The 16,592-nt window shown below is 50.3% G+C and overlaps 1 protein-coding gene across 2 annotated transcripts in view; it reads right to left on the reverse strand.

Moving 5' to 3' along the window:
• The window catches only part of cac (calcium voltage-gated channel subunit cacophony), a 59,592-nt gene that overhangs the window by 26,040 nt on the left and 16,960 nt on the right, over positions 1 to 16,592 (reverse strand). For both annotated transcript variants that reach the window (XM_037227405.1, XM_037227406.1), the window contains exons 6-21: positions 16,398 to 16,460; positions 14,569 to 14,720; positions 14,248 to 14,351; positions 13,000 to 13,115; positions 12,098 to 12,157; positions 11,063 to 11,161; positions 10,732 to 10,758; positions 9,446 to 9,530; positions 8,883 to 9,010; positions 8,350 to 8,572; positions 7,714 to 7,918; positions 6,935 to 7,156; positions 6,531 to 6,640; positions 5,831 to 5,953; positions 5,288 to 5,477; positions 2,577 to 2,689 (exon numbers count right to left, since the gene is read on the reverse strand). In XM_037227405.1, the coding sequence (XP_037083300.1) occupies positions 2,577 to 2,689; positions 5,288 to 5,477; positions 5,831 to 5,953; positions 6,531 to 6,640; positions 6,935 to 7,156; positions 7,714 to 7,918; positions 8,350 to 8,572; positions 8,883 to 9,010; positions 9,446 to 9,530; positions 10,732 to 10,758; positions 11,063 to 11,161; positions 12,098 to 12,157; positions 13,000 to 13,115; positions 14,248 to 14,351; positions 14,569 to 14,720; positions 16,398 to 16,460 (2,020 nt within the window). The remainder of the gene's footprint in view (positions 1 to 2,576; positions 2,690 to 5,287; positions 5,478 to 5,830; positions 5,954 to 6,530; positions 6,641 to 6,934; positions 7,157 to 7,713; positions 7,919 to 8,349; positions 8,573 to 8,882; positions 9,011 to 9,445; positions 9,531 to 10,731; positions 10,759 to 11,062; positions 11,162 to 12,097; positions 12,158 to 12,999; positions 13,116 to 14,247; positions 14,352 to 14,568; positions 14,721 to 16,397; positions 16,461 to 16,592) is intronic.

The raw sequence follows: 16,592 nt of genomic DNA on the forward strand, positions 1-16,592 counted from the left end.
GAAAAGCCAAGCTATGATGAAGCGCGTCGAAATGGTGCAACATAATAATAGTATATATTGCAGACCTGGTTGGAAAAATTGGTTCCAGAGTCAATAAAGCTGGCACTTCTCAGCGCGAAGCGGCAAGAGCGATGGTAATTGGTTGCCGTCGAGCCTTTGTATTCAATCTTTCGCAACAGGCCAGGACATTTCCCAGATCGTGCATGGGGGATTCAAATTCACTGACAAAATTGCGTGTGTATATGAGTTTTTCAATAGTGGAATGCCCGGGTGGTACAATTCTGTTATAACTCTTGATATCACCACCCTTGGTCAGTGGACGATGCAAACGTGTGTGAAATCTCTTTCCGACATCGGAACAGTATGCATTTCATCCTACTACGGGTTTCACAAATATTTGTTAACTCGACCGCTGCCCTCGTGCCGAAATGTTTGTTAAAAATAATTGGGGTCAAACGAAACTTACACCGCCCATGACCCACAATATGTTGTGCCATCCGATATGCCTCGTGGCAGTAGCAGCCGTCTAGCATACACATTTATTTTCCCATTGTGAAGGTGACCTTACCGCCTTAATGACAGGTAAGCGAAATACTGTTGTAAAACGCATGAGAGCATAGACGCTGACCGTATATTCTTTTAGCCTGGCTCATGACGTTGATGGTGTTAAGCTGTTAATCATCACAAACAAGTAACGTAAAAATCATCAAGGCGTTCAAAAGCAACAAGCTCAGTCAGGGGTGTAGTTCCCTATTCATTTGGGGGAGAGGGAGGGCAAAGGCTTCATCCCCAACTAGTGCTTCAGCCCTCTCCCCAATTTTGGGAAAAAAAGTCAGCAGAACCAGGGGAGAAACCTGTTCATTGGCATATTTTGGGAACAGATGGGGACATTTTTCACTGTTCGGCACCACCAACTCATTTGACGAGACTACGCCCTTGATCTCAGTGCTTTTGTTCCCGGCTTGATCAAAGTTGTTTCCAGAATGCTGGCAAAAATCATGAAATTGGCTTTGACAAATTAATGCATCCATGACAAGACGTATCCAGAAATGCAAGCAAATAGGCTGATTTTACCACTTAAAAACCTGTCGTCGCTTTATTGGCCTATTTGCATGAGCTTGCAAGGACTTAACCACGACGTTTAAGGTCAAACACAAAGACAGCATAACATAAACATGAGCATGCATCATTGTGCGATGGTGCTGTCCAAAGCTGTATCCCAAAACAGGCAGGATAAAACTAAAGTCGAAGCTGGTCGAGGCAGGACTCACCCAAATGCGAAGGCTACGAGCGCACATATGACAACGATGGCGTCTAGTATGTTCCACAGATCTCTACAATAGGACCCGGGATGCAACACTACTCCTAGATCTACCACCTGCAACGAAAACACGACACTACGTCAGTGGAAAAGTATGGGAACCGAAGCTGGATGGTGCCCCGAATGCACAAGAATTCCGCTGGAGATCACAAATAACACATATATCTCTAAGGCGTAAGTGAGGAGTCCGATCACGAAATAAATGGGGGGAGTGAGAGAGAGATAGAGATAGAGAAACAGAGAGCGAGAGAGAGGAAGAGAGAGAGGGAAAGAGAGAGAGAGAGGGAGAGAGAGAGAGAGGGAGAGAGAGTGAGAGAGAGAGAGAGAGAGCGAGAGAAAGAGGGAGAGGGAGAAAATAAATGGATGAAATGGGACGGAAAACACTGTTGTATATGTCGCGTGTAACAGCCCTAGGACGACACACAACTGTGTTTATTACTTAACGATGCAAGCATATGAGCCGAAAATAGTTCAAGTTCATCGCAAATTTCGACTTGTACGTCATTCAGTTATAAAGAGAGTTGATGAACTAAGATGCGTGTAATTGTTATGCTTTCTCAGCACTCCTCGAAAAATGTGTGAAGGTTTATCGTTGGTGTAATGAAATTATGCCATGATCAAGTTGATATAGTTTACTTCAAGCATAGCAAAGTTGGACAAGTATCTGAAGAACTTGATTGGTCGGCAAAAAGCCTTCTCGTGTGACCCTTTGAGCATTCGTGAGGTCACGTGGCATTGTCTTACGTTACCTAAATTCGCCCGGGTCATTGTCACATTTACAAGGGAAACCCAGCCTCGTTTTTGCCATCAGTCGTCGTCACTTGCGTCAGGCAGGTGTGGGGATGTAGGTTCTAGTATGGCGAAACAAACGATGCTGAGCAACAAATTTACTACGCTATTGCATAGGCTAACCATCGATGTTATGCCGTCTCCTTGCAATTTGCAACATGAAACGGTTGGCCAAACCAATAGGTAGTCCTGTTTTGGAAAACATCTTAAGTTTAGCACCAAGCATGTCTAAATGCTTAGTCCACGCTCAATGCGCGCATTCAAATTTCAAAGCCGGCAGTGCCTGCAGCTGGTACATCAAGCAGTGGTGAAATGTCGCAGTAACTGCAAGAGTCGGCACAACGCTAACATCAAACATTCCTATTTAAGTGGTGAGTACTACCAACGCTGCCAAATATCAATAACAGACGAATAGACAACAACCAAGATACTGTAAACGAGCCTTAAGCAAGGCCTCAGCACTCACGTTAGGTCAAAAATAAAGGAAACCAAGGCGCAAATTACAACGGTGGCATCCATTACGTTCCATACTTCTCGTAGGTAGGAACCGGGATGGAGTATAAGACCCATGTCTATCACCTAAAGGGAAAACAAAGCAGCAGCTAGTTAAGGCGTCCATGGCTGAGCGGTAAATAGGTCAAAAGCACCAAGACCATTCAAACCGCTCATCACTAAACGCAAGGACAATGGGGGTGTCATCTAAAGCCCGTGGTGCCACTATGAGTGGCAGGAAACGGACTTTGCATTGCGCGTGCCCCCATGGTCCTATGCCGTGGTCTAGAGATGCGCGCAACAAAACCTGTCCCAGGAACTACCAATGGGAACGAACGCTGACGGGGAATACTACCGCACACACGTATAACTAGGCATACGCCGACTCTGACACACGGAAGACATTGACTGCTCGACTCTGAAACACAGAGTGGGCATTAGATCAACGCTAGACATCAACAGCACGGGGCACTCTGAAAAATGGTCCGTCAGCGGTTCTAGGCTACCTGAACGACAGACCGTACACGGCAGAGGGGCAACGCTGAACAGCGTTTATCGAGACCGTTACCAGACCGATTAGGCAGAAATCCAAGTCAGATGGCCTCCATGAGACGCGGTCAGAATCCAAGTCAGATGGCCTCCATCAGACGCGGTCCATATGTTCAAGGAACAGAACAGGTCGTTTTTCCTGCTGCCACACTGCCATCATTTGAGATATCAAAGTTATTAATATGACCTCATCGTTGAACCTCTGCTGTGATTTCGGATATTGTTAATGATGCGCACAGTCGATGTTACTGCTGTTTTTTTTTCAATTTTTCACACGCTAACATTTAATGTTGTTTCAACCGAACATCTTAAAGGGAATGTTTCACGTGTGAAAATATTGAAGCAAGCATCTGATATGATGAATCAAGCTCACTTACAACTATTAAAATATGTTTTAAGTGAAAAAGACTGCTCTAGACAGCACATTTCTCCGTTTGGTAACCATGCTCCTCAAGGCGTCATGGTTTGATATGCCATCGTACCTTGCACAACATTCATTGAGAGCGAATTGACGGCCATTGTATCAGAAAATCGTACTCACGGACGCCAGATATGAACGCCTTGATAATTACATTTTTCTTGGCCTTGATCGCCGTGCGGCTTATGGAATGGCAGAATCTGAATGGCATAAGTGTGGTGTCATGAATGCTAAGTTGACTTTAAAATACTCTTCCCGAAATACTCTCTTTATTTTCGCAGGTGTGTGGCTAGAAAACTAGAGGGGTTTAGGTCTTCTGAAGGGCAGGATTGTGAGCAGCACCGAAAGGTCTTCAAGGTGGTTATTTCAGTTGATAACCCCATATAAATGTGGACCTCTCTCTTTAAAACGGGCCCCGTGACATCATACTGCCCTCCACAGCATCCATGCCAAACCAAAAGCTTTCTCAGAAATTTTACAGCGTTTAGACTGAACAGTCGGCAAAAGGAGGATAAAATATGACTGAGGAAACGAGCATTTTCAATGAAGATTAAAGATGATAGGATCTCCTGCGAATAATTCCAGGAAATAGCTTTTTGATGAGCTCAGTTCCCTGCAGAAGAGTGACAAGACAAGGAATAACTGCTGTCTGCTCATCTTGATAGCCTGCCGATTCTATCCGTTGGAGAACCAGCATTGATTACATGTTCTCCTTGCGGTCCATTGCCATTACTGATGCACCTGTCGGTCTCGGTGCTCCTGCCAGGTTTTTAAACCACCATCCTCGAATTCTTTGTCAACATTCCACATCCCTTCTCCGGCCAAAAATTGCCTGCACTGCCAGAGACTGAACGCAGCGCCGCGCTTACCGCTTACCGCATATCTTCCCTTCAAATGAAAGCGGTGGCTTAAAGACAATTTCGCGGCCTTATAGGTGACTCTCACATGGCGCCGTTAATATCTCTCACCAGAAATATACAGAGGCAGCTCGCTACGCCTCATCTTGGACCGCGTGATACAGAGACAGCTCGCTACGCCTCATCTTGGACCGCGTGACCGTGACGCTTACTTTAAACGATCCATTCACAGCCTCAGCAACCACATCGCTGAAGTCCAGGGCAGGACAAAAACCGCTCTAAAGGGTCCAGGAAACGCGTCTGCCTGGTGGCGAACGTACATCTCGTACTCTAAAGGGTCTGAACGAGGAGCTGCTGCTCGGGCGAGCTCGGCAGCGTCGGCGCCAGCGCCAGCGCGGCCAACGCGCGCCGGTTCTGCCTACAGGGCGAGCGCGACTCGTCCTGACTACGACACCGCGCCTACCAGTTGGGAGCGACACGCCTGACTACGACACCTGCCTACGCCAGGCGGGCGGCACATCCGACTACGAAGGTCCAACTGACGTCATGTCGAATGCGGCTTGGATAACGGCACACACCACCACCACGGCGTCCATGAAGTTCCAGAAGTCGCGCAGGTAAGACCCACGGTGCAGGATGATGCCCTGGTTTACGATCTGCCGGCCAGGACGCGGGGAGGGCGGTGCACCAGTGCGTCTCGGCACGTCCGAGGTCGATCGGTCACGGCCGTGTGGGCGTGGCAGCACGGCTCGTGAAGAGCGGGGCGGTTGGTGCGACCGGGAGACTGTTCAAAGTCAGCGAAAAGTTCACGGCACCCACACAGCACGGGTGGGAGTTGTCCGAGATTGTTCCCGCTCCTACCTTGAGGACCATTTCTATCGTGAAGACGCCAGTGAAAGCGTAGTCGAACATGTTGAGTATCTTGTTTTTGTCGCTCTTCTCGTCCACCGGGTCTTCGCACGCCAGAGCGATGCTGCTCAGCGAGATGACGAACATGATGAAAAAGTCGAAGTAGCGTAGGTTGACCACCCAGTGGGCAGCACGCCGCACCCTGCAGCAGGATAAGTAGCTGATTCAGAAGTCCTAACCAGGATCTGCCATTAACGAAATAACTTGATTGGCAAGACCAAAGCCGACATCGTTGCAATAGCCGCCATGAACATCTATCTGAGAGGACTTGTCGGATCGCCTAAGACTGCATGCTTAGAGTTTCACGAACAACATAGCCCGGGGGCGACTAGGAAATGCACACACGCATACGAAAGCAAGTGACAGCAAAATGTGATGCCCAACGAAAGAACAATGCTCTTCGTGGTAAGCCCCATAGAACGGGAAACACCACTCAGCGCACTTCTCTGGTGACGATCCCCATGCAAATGAGTCCCCAGGCGCATCAGCACTCACGGGTTTGTCGGAGACAGGATGAACATGGACGAGTAGGGCAGCATCGGCTTGGGCCCCGACGGTTGCTCACTTTCGTCCACGGTGTCTCCCTTCATAGCCGACAGCGACGGTCGGGTGTCCGTGCTGAGGGAGCGGCAGGCGGTCAGACGCTGCGCGCTGGCTAGCAGTCGGCGCGATCGGCGCTGGTCGGACAGAGCACGCGGCTGTCCGGCCGCTGATCCAGTTACAGGACGCGCTCTGTCTGGTTACAGTGAGCAGGCTGCCCGGTTACGGTGCTAGAGCCAGCTTTTTCCGGCTCCAATGACTGATCATCTAGACAGTTAAAGTGACCAGCCTATGTTCCGGGTGCAGTGACCTGCCCACCCGGCTGCAGCGCATATCGTTTCTACAGTTACAGTAAGCAGTCTGTCCAGTTACAGTGGTATACCCATGCATTATTATTTTCCCATACTTTCTGTCCCACACTCTATAATTCCGTCTGGTACTTCTTGATACTAGTGCACATACAGTGCACAGCCTGAAAACACGCACAAACACGCACGCACATACACATACCCACACGCAACCACGCCAAAACCCACGCTCTTCCTGGACGCGACGTCGGCACGCCAGACCTGTGTGCTGACGTGAGCGGCGCCGCTTAATCCCGGGTCAGCAGCCCCCGGAGCCGAACACGTCGATACGGGAGCCGATAACTCACCAGTTGTTTTTGTCACCAGCGTTTGGTGATGGCGGGCAGATTTCGACTTTGGGCGCTCCGTCTGACACGTGCAGCGCCCCGATCTCCTTCTCCAGCTCGGCCGCCATTTTCTGCCGATCGCTCGCGACATCAGATAATGGCGCAGCATGACGATGCGGAATAGGTTTAAAGCGCCCTTCCGTGGCAGAATACAGTGCTTGAAACGCGCGAGAGCCATAGACAAGCAGAATGCTATCCCGGTTCTAAACGAAGCAAGCGCAAACCATTGAAATGCACGGCTATGGCCATGGCAACGTAATGCCATAGCAAATTGCACTGACCGAAAAACGCGCTCCCCGCAGTGCGGCCTACTCTCTTAGCGGTACCAGACCAGTCCTCACGTGATGGGAGGACACGACACCAACCTCCTTGTCCTCCTCCTCCTGCTCCTCCTCGGCGGCCGTCAACTCTTGGGCATTTGCCAGATTGTCGACGGCGATGGCGAGGAACACGTTCAGCAGAGTATAGTTGCCGAACACCACCAGCACGATGAAGTAGAGGCAGTAGACCATGCCGCCGTTGTCGTGGCCACCCTGGGACTGAATCCCGTGGTACATCACCTCGTTCCAGTCCTCTCCCGTCAGGATCTGTTGGACCAGGCGAAGGCGATTTTTATGAATTTTTAGTCAAGCGGGCTGTTCTGTGACGATGATGGTAGTTTGTCAGCGTGTTTAGACAAGGTTCAGATGTTGCTCGACGCCTATCCACCCGGGGCACAAAACTGAGCTCAACACAGACATACAATGCAACGAACGCGTTGTACGGATTATTTCAGCAAAAGTCCATCTGACCTGAAAACTATGGAGCCTTGTGGCACATTACCATAGGTATATCAAAAATGCGGGTTTTCGGTGTAGCAATTTTCCTCTGAGTATTTCTTAAATGAAAATCACAGACAAAAGAAATATGCTAAAATAATGCGTTTTGTCTGTGCATGTCGCTTTTCTTTCCAATCTACCTTCAATAAGGATTAAAAGCACAAACCAACCACCCAATCAACGAAAACTGACGGAGGGTATATCCTGTCACGCAGTGTTTCTGTAACATTGCAGAACCGCAGCCTTACAAAAACAAGTGTTATGAAAAGGCTCATGTGTGGCAACAGATGCAGAACCAAAGCGGCAGCGGGATTTGTTCCACCCACCTGGAACACAGTGAGAAGAGCCACGGCGAAGCTGTTGAAGTTGGCCAGCGGCGTGCCCTCCTTGAAGCTCCAGGCCCCTCCGAACAGCTGCATCCCGAGCAGGGCGAAGATCAGGATGAAGAGGAAGAGCAGGAAGAGCAAGGATATGATGGAACGCATAGAGCTCAACAAGGAAATGACGAGGTTACGCAGAGACGACCAGTACCTGTTGACAGGCAGTAGCGGTAGGCTGACCGATGGCTCCAGCCAGCGGTGGCTTATCTCCTTGTCAACCAGCATAGACACGCTATAGCAACACCAGCTAGCCTATTAAGATCAAAGTAGATAATACCATCTGACTCGCAATACAAATGTCTTTTGCAGAAACGGGTATCCACTCTGATATTTACGGAATGTCCAGGACCAGGCATTATACTCATCATCAGACCGAGCTAAGACCTTCGTCTCCGACGGCTCTGGAAGACCATTACAAACTGACACAGACCAATGGTAGGCTTGCGAAAGTGGACGGAAAAGCATGTCCGAAATGGCGAGTTTGATTAAGGGGCGACAGCAAAACTGCCACTAGCATCTCCTATTATCTTGCAAACTCAAAGCTCACCCAAAATGTTTAATTTCAGCACAATGAATGCTCACTTCGTGACTTTGAAGATGCGCAGCAGACGGAGAGCACGTAGCACGGACAAGCCAAACGAGCCGTCCTTGAACGTTGACCAAACCACTTCGAAGATGGAGCCCGAGATGACGACGCAGTCGAATCGGTTGAAGGCCGACTCAAAGTAAATTCGCGGACCCAGCGCGTACATCTTGATCAGCATCTCCGATATGAACAGTCCGAGAAACACGAACTCAGCGTAGTCTGAAGCAGATCGGTTGGTTGTTAGGGGTCAGCGTGCGTCATCAGGGAAGCAGGAAAGCTTCATACCTACAGTGCTGACGAGGATCGCTAGTAGTCATAAGCAGCCAGAGGTCACAGAAAGTAAAAACGCAGGGTTTTCCTCGCATCAACTTAAGACGAGGAAGGAACAAATTATGAAGTGGACTTCCACGTATTTCAATATGTATGCTTGCGCACATTCTTCTAATAACTTGTGCGGGCCACTAGCCTAGGCTAAAAGACATTAAGAACGTATGAAAACAGGATCGCGTTTCTAACGAGTCATACTCACAGAGAAACAAAGTGAGCCAGTCGGGCTGGTTGTAGTGTTCGACGGCCACACACACCGTGTTGAGAAATACCAGCACTATCACGAACCAGTAGAAAAACTGCGTTTTGACCGCCTTGCGGATAGCGAACCTGAGGGAAAGTGTGCAACATGATACAGGAGTAAGCTGCGCGACACCTCAGGAAACAAATGTTGGGGTTGAGGCAGGCAGACGACGAGGAGAGGCACAGAGAGAGGAAATGAGAGATCGGGCGGGGAAGCGGTGTAGAGAAGGAAATAGGAGGGAGGACGAGAGGAAGGGAGAGGACAGGAGACTATTCCGTCTCACGGTGAAGTGAGGTAAATGAGATGCGGCAGCACTTGCGGAAGCAGTTGAAAGACGTTCGCGCAGAAGCATTGCATTGGACAACGCAGTACACGGCGTTACGCACAATCGCACACAATCCCGTGCAGGCGTCCTCTCTCAACAGTAAGGTCGATCCAGAGCTGGTGAGTTAACTACCTTACACAAAACCATTATATAACGCCAAGGGCTGTGACAACATTTGTGATGAGCTGTAACGTACCTAAACGTCTTCTCTGCTCTCCAAAATCCTGCACAGGCCCCCTGGTTCTTCATTTTTGATTTTAAGTATGACGCCTTGGCCAAGCCTGTAAAATGGGTCGTTACAGTACGCCATTCCTACACAGTGGCTTCTGTAGGCACGCAGCCACAATGTCGGGAGATGCGCGACGCGTGACGGTGGCTCGTCAGCTGTCACTGCCCAAAAACGGGTCGCTTAAACGGCATCAAGAACCTGTGAAGTGACCGGGATCGAGTAGTGGTCGACGTAGAAGAGCCCAATTTCAGGCTTGCACGTAGAACGTCCTACCGTGGTGTGATTCCCACGCACGCCTGCCGGGATGGCCGTCCTACCCAAACTGGAGGCTATTGTAGAACCCCGATCCCCTGAAGTAGACGTAACGTAGCATCGCCGTCAGGTTATATTAGGCCCAGCGGACATAGCGCAGAAATGAGACAATGACGGCGTGTTTGCCGTTGCTTTGCTGCTTCCTCGCGCCACCCGGGCGGAAATCTTTCACCGAAACCGCGAAGCAGCACGCGCCTCGCGGACCGCCTTTGGCAGGTGGCAGCCGGCGACTGGCGGCGCCAGCACGGCTTGCGTGGCCTTTTCGCGGGCGAGCCAGCGCCGCCCGAGCCACGCAGACGCCAATGTCAGTGGGGAGGACTAAGGTCGCTGGCAAGTAACGCGGCGGTCTCCCACCGCCACAGCGCCGACACGTCAGCTCCAGCGGCCGGGCTAACTCAGCCCAGATCGTCACAGCGGCCGAGCGTGGCGGCAGCGTGGTCCAGCACCATGTGAGGAGTCACGCTGGTAGCCGACGCTACACACGCCCCGTCACGTCACGTGGTGTTTACCGCGCGCGGGGTCCATGACTCAGACCACGGACACCTGGTTGCAGCTACTGCCGCGGGCCGGCCTGCACGGCGACGCCTACGGTCACTAGGAGACGAATGGGCATGGCGGCACCCCGCTATCGGGCAGCCACACTCCCGCTCCCAGCTACGCTAAGGGCGACTCGTAAAGCACAGACTTCTAGTGGGAGTCCAGAGGGTTCACGCAGAGAATGGGTGGGGTGGCAGAGCACGGGTGCCGCACGGACCGCTACTGTTTCTGAACTAGAGATGCTATCGTCCTGGCAACTGCGTACGAGACTGCAACACAATCAAACACTACCTATCGACGACCGTACTTTCTAGCCTACACACCGACCCACTCCGGTAGCCTCGGTGACAAGCAATGGCCGATCAGGGGCACTGGCCTCCAAGCTACAGAGCATTGTCGGTTACCTGTTTTCTTTTTCGGCATATACAAAGCTGAAGAAAAAGCGTAAAACAGCGTCAGTAATCACTTCGCCGACATGATTCGTTTGGGCTGGTCCCTTAAGACGCAACTCATTCGTGTCACGGAGCTTGGGACACTGCTGTGACCCTTCTAATGATAAATACACCGCACTGATCCGGAAATGACATCTGTTTAACCCGCCGAACATGTTTGCCATCTTGTTTTCACTGCCAACGAATTAAGCCACCAAACTGAGTCAAACAGGGCAGAATGCACTGTCCGCCAGTGGTGACGAAGGGAAAGCGAGCGATAGTATGTTGAACCGAGAGGACATACCGTCCTCCTCGCCGTCGTTGTCCTCCTCCTCGGTGTCTGTGCTCTTGCTCTTGCCCAGGTTCTTCAACTTCTTCCTCTTCGCTGCCGCTTTTCGCCGTGCTAAGAACGCAAAAGCCAAGTGACTAGACACGTTACTACCAACGTCAAGTCCACCTGTTAAATCATCCAATAATTTCGAGAAAAAATAGTTTTTTAAACTCGTAAAATTATGTCTCACAGAAGGTCGTAGAAGATTGCTATCAGGTTTGGATTGCGTAATCTGTTTGCGTACTTATAGATAAGCCAGGAGTGTCCAAAGATGTGTTTGCTAAGCGAAAAAGTCGACGCTTTTTAAAGGGACGTGACGCACTGTCCTGAACGCCATTATGGAGCTCTACGCCTACGGTAGCTATGTTAGCGCCCAGGGAGCCATTGCGCAACAGGATTCCGAATCGTGTCCTTTATATAAGGGACCAAGATCCAGACCACCAGATCACCACAACCCTGACAAATGACAACAGCAGGACATTATCGGGCGGGCCAGCAGTTGGTCTGGCAATCACGCACCCTACAAATGAGCTAGCGTACCTTATTTTCAAATAAAAGACGAGCGCACCGTTTACAACTTTTATACTGGTTAAAATTGTGACAGCCATTGCCCTATGACACTACAAGCACAGGATGGAACAGTAAAGAAGCACCGACCACACGGTGTGCAGAACATGGTTCAAAACTTGATTCGTTCTAAAAAAAAAACTGACTCGGTCACCACAACTGCACACAAGGTTTCTTGTGACCTAGAACCACCCTACAAATGTGTGCATAGCTTAGGTGTTTCTGAGATCGTATGGGTGGGGAAGATCTCACCTTCCACCTGTTCAAAACAAGTTATTTTTAGAGTTTTTCAATGACCGCAATCGATAATTATAACACAACACAACACGCCACGGTCATATTTTTCATGACGAGTTGCTGGGGCAGGAGTAGCAAACGGCTTCCAAAAAGAGCCAAATCGTTGCGCATTATCTGCCACGTGACCCAGACTGCAGCTCTTACCTTCCATGATATGCATTTTCTCCTCTTCCGTGGTCCTCTCCTCAGCTAATATCACTTCCTCTGAAGACGCAACAGACGATTTAGCATTCAAATTCACAAAACAAGTGTAGCGTACCAGACACGCATGTGGTCTCGGGTAAGCACCATGAATTTGGATTCTAATCGCACAATATAATCATGAACGACCATCGGCTAGATCTTACGGTGGCGTGCACAGGATTCATCAACAAAATAACTATTTTCCAGAAAGCATTGACGGTTATCACCACATGCCTTCGGAGGATGAAGCTATGGTCCTTGATCGCGTTTCGACGAAAATCTAAAAGCTGTCATTCATACACTAATTGACCAGGATCAAAAGCCCAAAGCAGCGCACAGCCTTGCAAACCGAAAAAAAAATATCGGGACGAGAAAACACTTCAGAAGTGGTAGCAGTCGGTGCGCGCACTTCAACATTTAGACTGTTCGGCGGGTACCAGCATATCAAGCCAGGCATAGCCAAAAATAGAAGGGTGTCTGCCCTGAAAAGTGTCTCCAAAACAATTGCGAGGCGAAGAGCATCTCGTTCTCAAAGCGAGCTGGGGATCCTGGGGTTAGGTCGCACAGCGCATCAGCGACTCACCGTGCGGAGTATATAGTCAAGCGCACAGAAAGGTCATGTGCTAGCGTGGATCCGAATCGGCGTGGTGGTTCAAAGCCTCATGGAGGAAGGCGACGGGACACGGCAAGTTAGCCCGGGAAAGTGGGCGACAGTATCACTTGATCAGCATATTCTAGCAAATCGATAGCGATCATTGTCAGGTGTTGTAATGTGGTCAGAAAAAATCATGCAGCCTGCATGCATTCCTTTCAACGATCATATCAACGTGCAGACGGAACACTTAACATGGAGTTCTACGCACCTGCCTTACAAATCCACTCAACATAGCCATTCAGTTCTCTCTCTAACTGCTGCTGTCTCCTAAGTTTCAAAAAGGCTTGTCTATTCTCTACCCGCTCTCGCTCCTTGGCAAACTCACTGAAAACAATCCGGAGGTTAATCACGACACGATGACAGGACATCATTCTCCTGAACTGCATATTGCCCGATTGCGCAGCACACCACGGGCTACACCTACGTGAGAGTGCATGTGAAGTGTGAGCGTCCGTGCGCGCCTGAGCCGGCGCCGACCGGTGGACCGGCGACCGAGCTAAGCCTGGTCACGGCAGAAAGTGACGTCATTGGGTCTATTCTGGCCACCGGCCGGCCGCCGCCAACTCGGCCACGACGCTACAATACCTGCGCAGCTGCAGGATGTGCGTCTGCGGAGGTCTGGTGTCGACTAAAGACCGTCTACGTCACCAGACAAGACACGACCGGCGTCAGTCTGTCGCGTGCGCGACCGTGCGTTCCTTCATCACCTGCTTTACAGATCCAGTCGCAGTAACCCGTAAAGGCCTCAGCCACCAGCTTTTTTTCTCGCATCTTTCGGAACTGCTCTTTTCGTTCAACACGGACTCGCTCGTTGGAAAACTCACTGGTGGTTAAACGCCAAGTCGCCGTCAATTTTTCAAAGTTCAACTATGACTTCCGTACAATAATCACTACCGGCTGCATCTTGACACTGGTGTTTTGGCAGATCGATACACGGCGCCTTACTTGCTCTCGAATATTTATCATCACCCAGTCAAGACTACCATAATTGTCCCAGGACTGCGGATTCGCGAAACAACGCCATGACGGACGTACGGACAACGGTGAACTTCCAGCCCCGGCCTCGGGCGATGGACGGTCCGTGCGAGAGGTCGGCGCCGCCTCGTCATCCGGAGCGAGCCGACTGTCGGCGAGGCAGGCGCACGACACAGCCCGCGGCGCCCCGGCTGGTCCATGACACACACCATCGGGTGAAGCGTGGCGGGGATGGTGCCCGGGGCTGGCCCGTCTGGCTCTGCTCAGTGTCGGGCGCCGCGGCTGCGGCGGCGGGCTGGCCGGGCCAGGCGGACCCCGCCGCCGACCGGCGCCGCGCAGCCACAGAGACGTTGCGTCAGCGAACGCGAAGCTCTCGGTGAACGGGCCAATCAGCACTCAGGGCCGAGTCCGGCCCGTCTCGCTAATTGGTCGAGAGCGGCAGCTGCGGCGTGTCGCTTGAGCGCGCGCCGCTCCCACTTACCCACTCAGCACGCCGAGAACTAAATTGAGCATAAAAAAGGAGCCGATGATGATCAGAGGCACGAAGTAGACGACGTTGAACGTGCTGCCAACAGCGTCATTGGTCTGCCGAAGAGAAACATGCGTCATACGCATGCTCGTGAAGTCGCTCCTGAATCGGATTCCTCAACCGTAAAGAACGTACCGACGCCGTGGGCCTCCATCTTTATGATGACGACAAAATTTCCAAATCTGAAAGCACACAGCCGACAAAAATGCAGTTCATTAACGGCCGCCGCAGATTTCAGATCGGTCTGCATCCATTTCGACGATTCGTACTCACCCAATAGAGGATGGCTGTCCACCCCTCCATTGTGATGCACTGGAACACGGTCAGCATGGCGAAGCCGATGTTGTCGAATGAGGTGATTCCTTGGTTGGGTCCGATCCACTTTTCTCGGCACATGGATGTGGTGTTCTCGCACCGGTAGCTTCCTAGAGACACACGATTAAAATCGAATGTGTCGGACCACCTCGGGATGTCAAGCGTTGTGTTGACTTCTGCGATGCACCAGCCCTATCCAAAAAAGTTTCGGAAGCGCCATCTGCTCCGTTTTCCCATGTTTTTGTCAAATAGATCATAATGACACACCTATTTTTCCCTCAAGCCACTGGAATAGCCCAGTGCGCTGGAATCACTTTTGAACTAGGGTGGGAGGGAAAAATTCCCTCGCAAAAAGGCCGTATGGGAGTGAAAAATTCAATTAAAAAAGCTGGAACTCATGAGTCAGTGAAAGATGCTCCAGCGAATTTACAACGCGCTGTTCATTGTAAAACATGACAAACCAAAAAAGTGCATTTTTGATAATCAAAAGTTAATTCTCATGTCATTGTTAAGAGGAGCCGAAAGTGAAATCAGCTCCAGAAATATAAGAGCTAAAAAGCCCACCGTTCCCTGCCTGCACGAATGTGTCCTGAGTCAACTGATCTCAACCCAAACCACGTGATCTTTGTTTAGAAGTGCCTCGAGGCAGTTGGTTTGTGCTGTGTATAATTCACAAGTTTATACTGGGATGATGTCTGCCTGTTTAAACGATTTTACTAAAAAAGCCACACACGCTTGTGAGCGCTTTTTTAGTCACGTAAAACATGTTTCCAAAAACTCTCACCGGAAAGTAATCCGTTAGCAGAAATGTAAAAGTCACGCTGAAGCAAAACTGAAGGTGTTACTATGATCAGCTGCCACTTGATAATGACTCTCACAGGTGTTATCCGGCACCACCTGGGGTATTATGCCACACGAGACCGACTGGGGAGGTTAAAAGCTCCCCTGGTATCTCAGGGAACACTTTCCGCATCATCACTGCTGAAACAGCGCTCGATAGCTATGGTGAATCATATTCAGAAATCACTGAGATGACATCTGACAAGTGACCGATTACGTCAGATTCAACCAAAGTTACCCCCAAATAAGCCGTACCTCCGAATGTCCTCAGCGATCTGGCATCCGTGATAATGGTTACACGACTTTGCAACTGATCCGAAACGACTGAACGTATGCTTGACCCCCATGATTGTATCGTGATGTCAACAAATGACAGCGATAAATAGATGTCCAGGTCAGGCATATATTGACAGATCATGTCAGGCCACCTTATTTGACATCATTCAGCTGATCTTACGGTCCGCATGTCATGTAGAGCGCAAAAGTTCAGAGATGTGTCAGTTACACCCACCCACTTATCACAAATCATCGAGGCAAGTCTCGTTGGCTCTACACTTCCTCGCTGACCTCACATGAACTCTGATGTTGACCCGATGCGACCTCATTTAGTTTGGCTGATCCTGAGAAGCGGCCAGTCATTCAATAAAGCAACCACAGACAGGAGGAGAAACTGCTGCGAAGAAAAAAATTGCCGGGAAGGCAATCGCTGGTGTTGCCATAACCTGGTGGCGTGACCAGGCATTGCAATGTCGTGTTACTCCGCTAGGTGCCAAATTGATCCCCTGTAAGGTGCATACAATTTGTTGGCCCCAGCTCGTACTGAACACAAGTTATTCCGGACCTGCGGAAGGTGAGGAGATGGGGGACTTCAGGTTCCCACCTCGGTGGTCGCGGGGTAAGGGACACAGCCCTCCTTTCTCTCGGTGTAGGTTTTGTCCAACACTTACCCGTCGCTGGCGGATTCGCCTGATCACATGGAGTGGCTTGCTCTCCCTCCGTGACAATTTGATCTGAAAATGGCACATATCGGTACAGAAATGCAACAGCAATGTGCATGTGAGACAGCTTAAAAAAGTAAGAACGTTGTTTGCATCTCCTACCGAAATTGTACAGTTTGGTGAAGATTATTCTTAAGTAACGTG

This window comes from Pollicipes pollicipes, unplaced genomic scaffold, assembly GCF_011947565.3.
Source record: "Pollicipes pollicipes isolate AB1234 unplaced genomic scaffold, Ppol_2.1 Scaffold_5724;HRSCAF=6776_pilon_pilon_pilon, whole genome shotgun sequence".
NCBI lineage: Eukaryota > Metazoa > Arthropoda > Thecostraca > Pollicipedomorpha > Pollicipedidae > Pollicipes > Pollicipes pollicipes.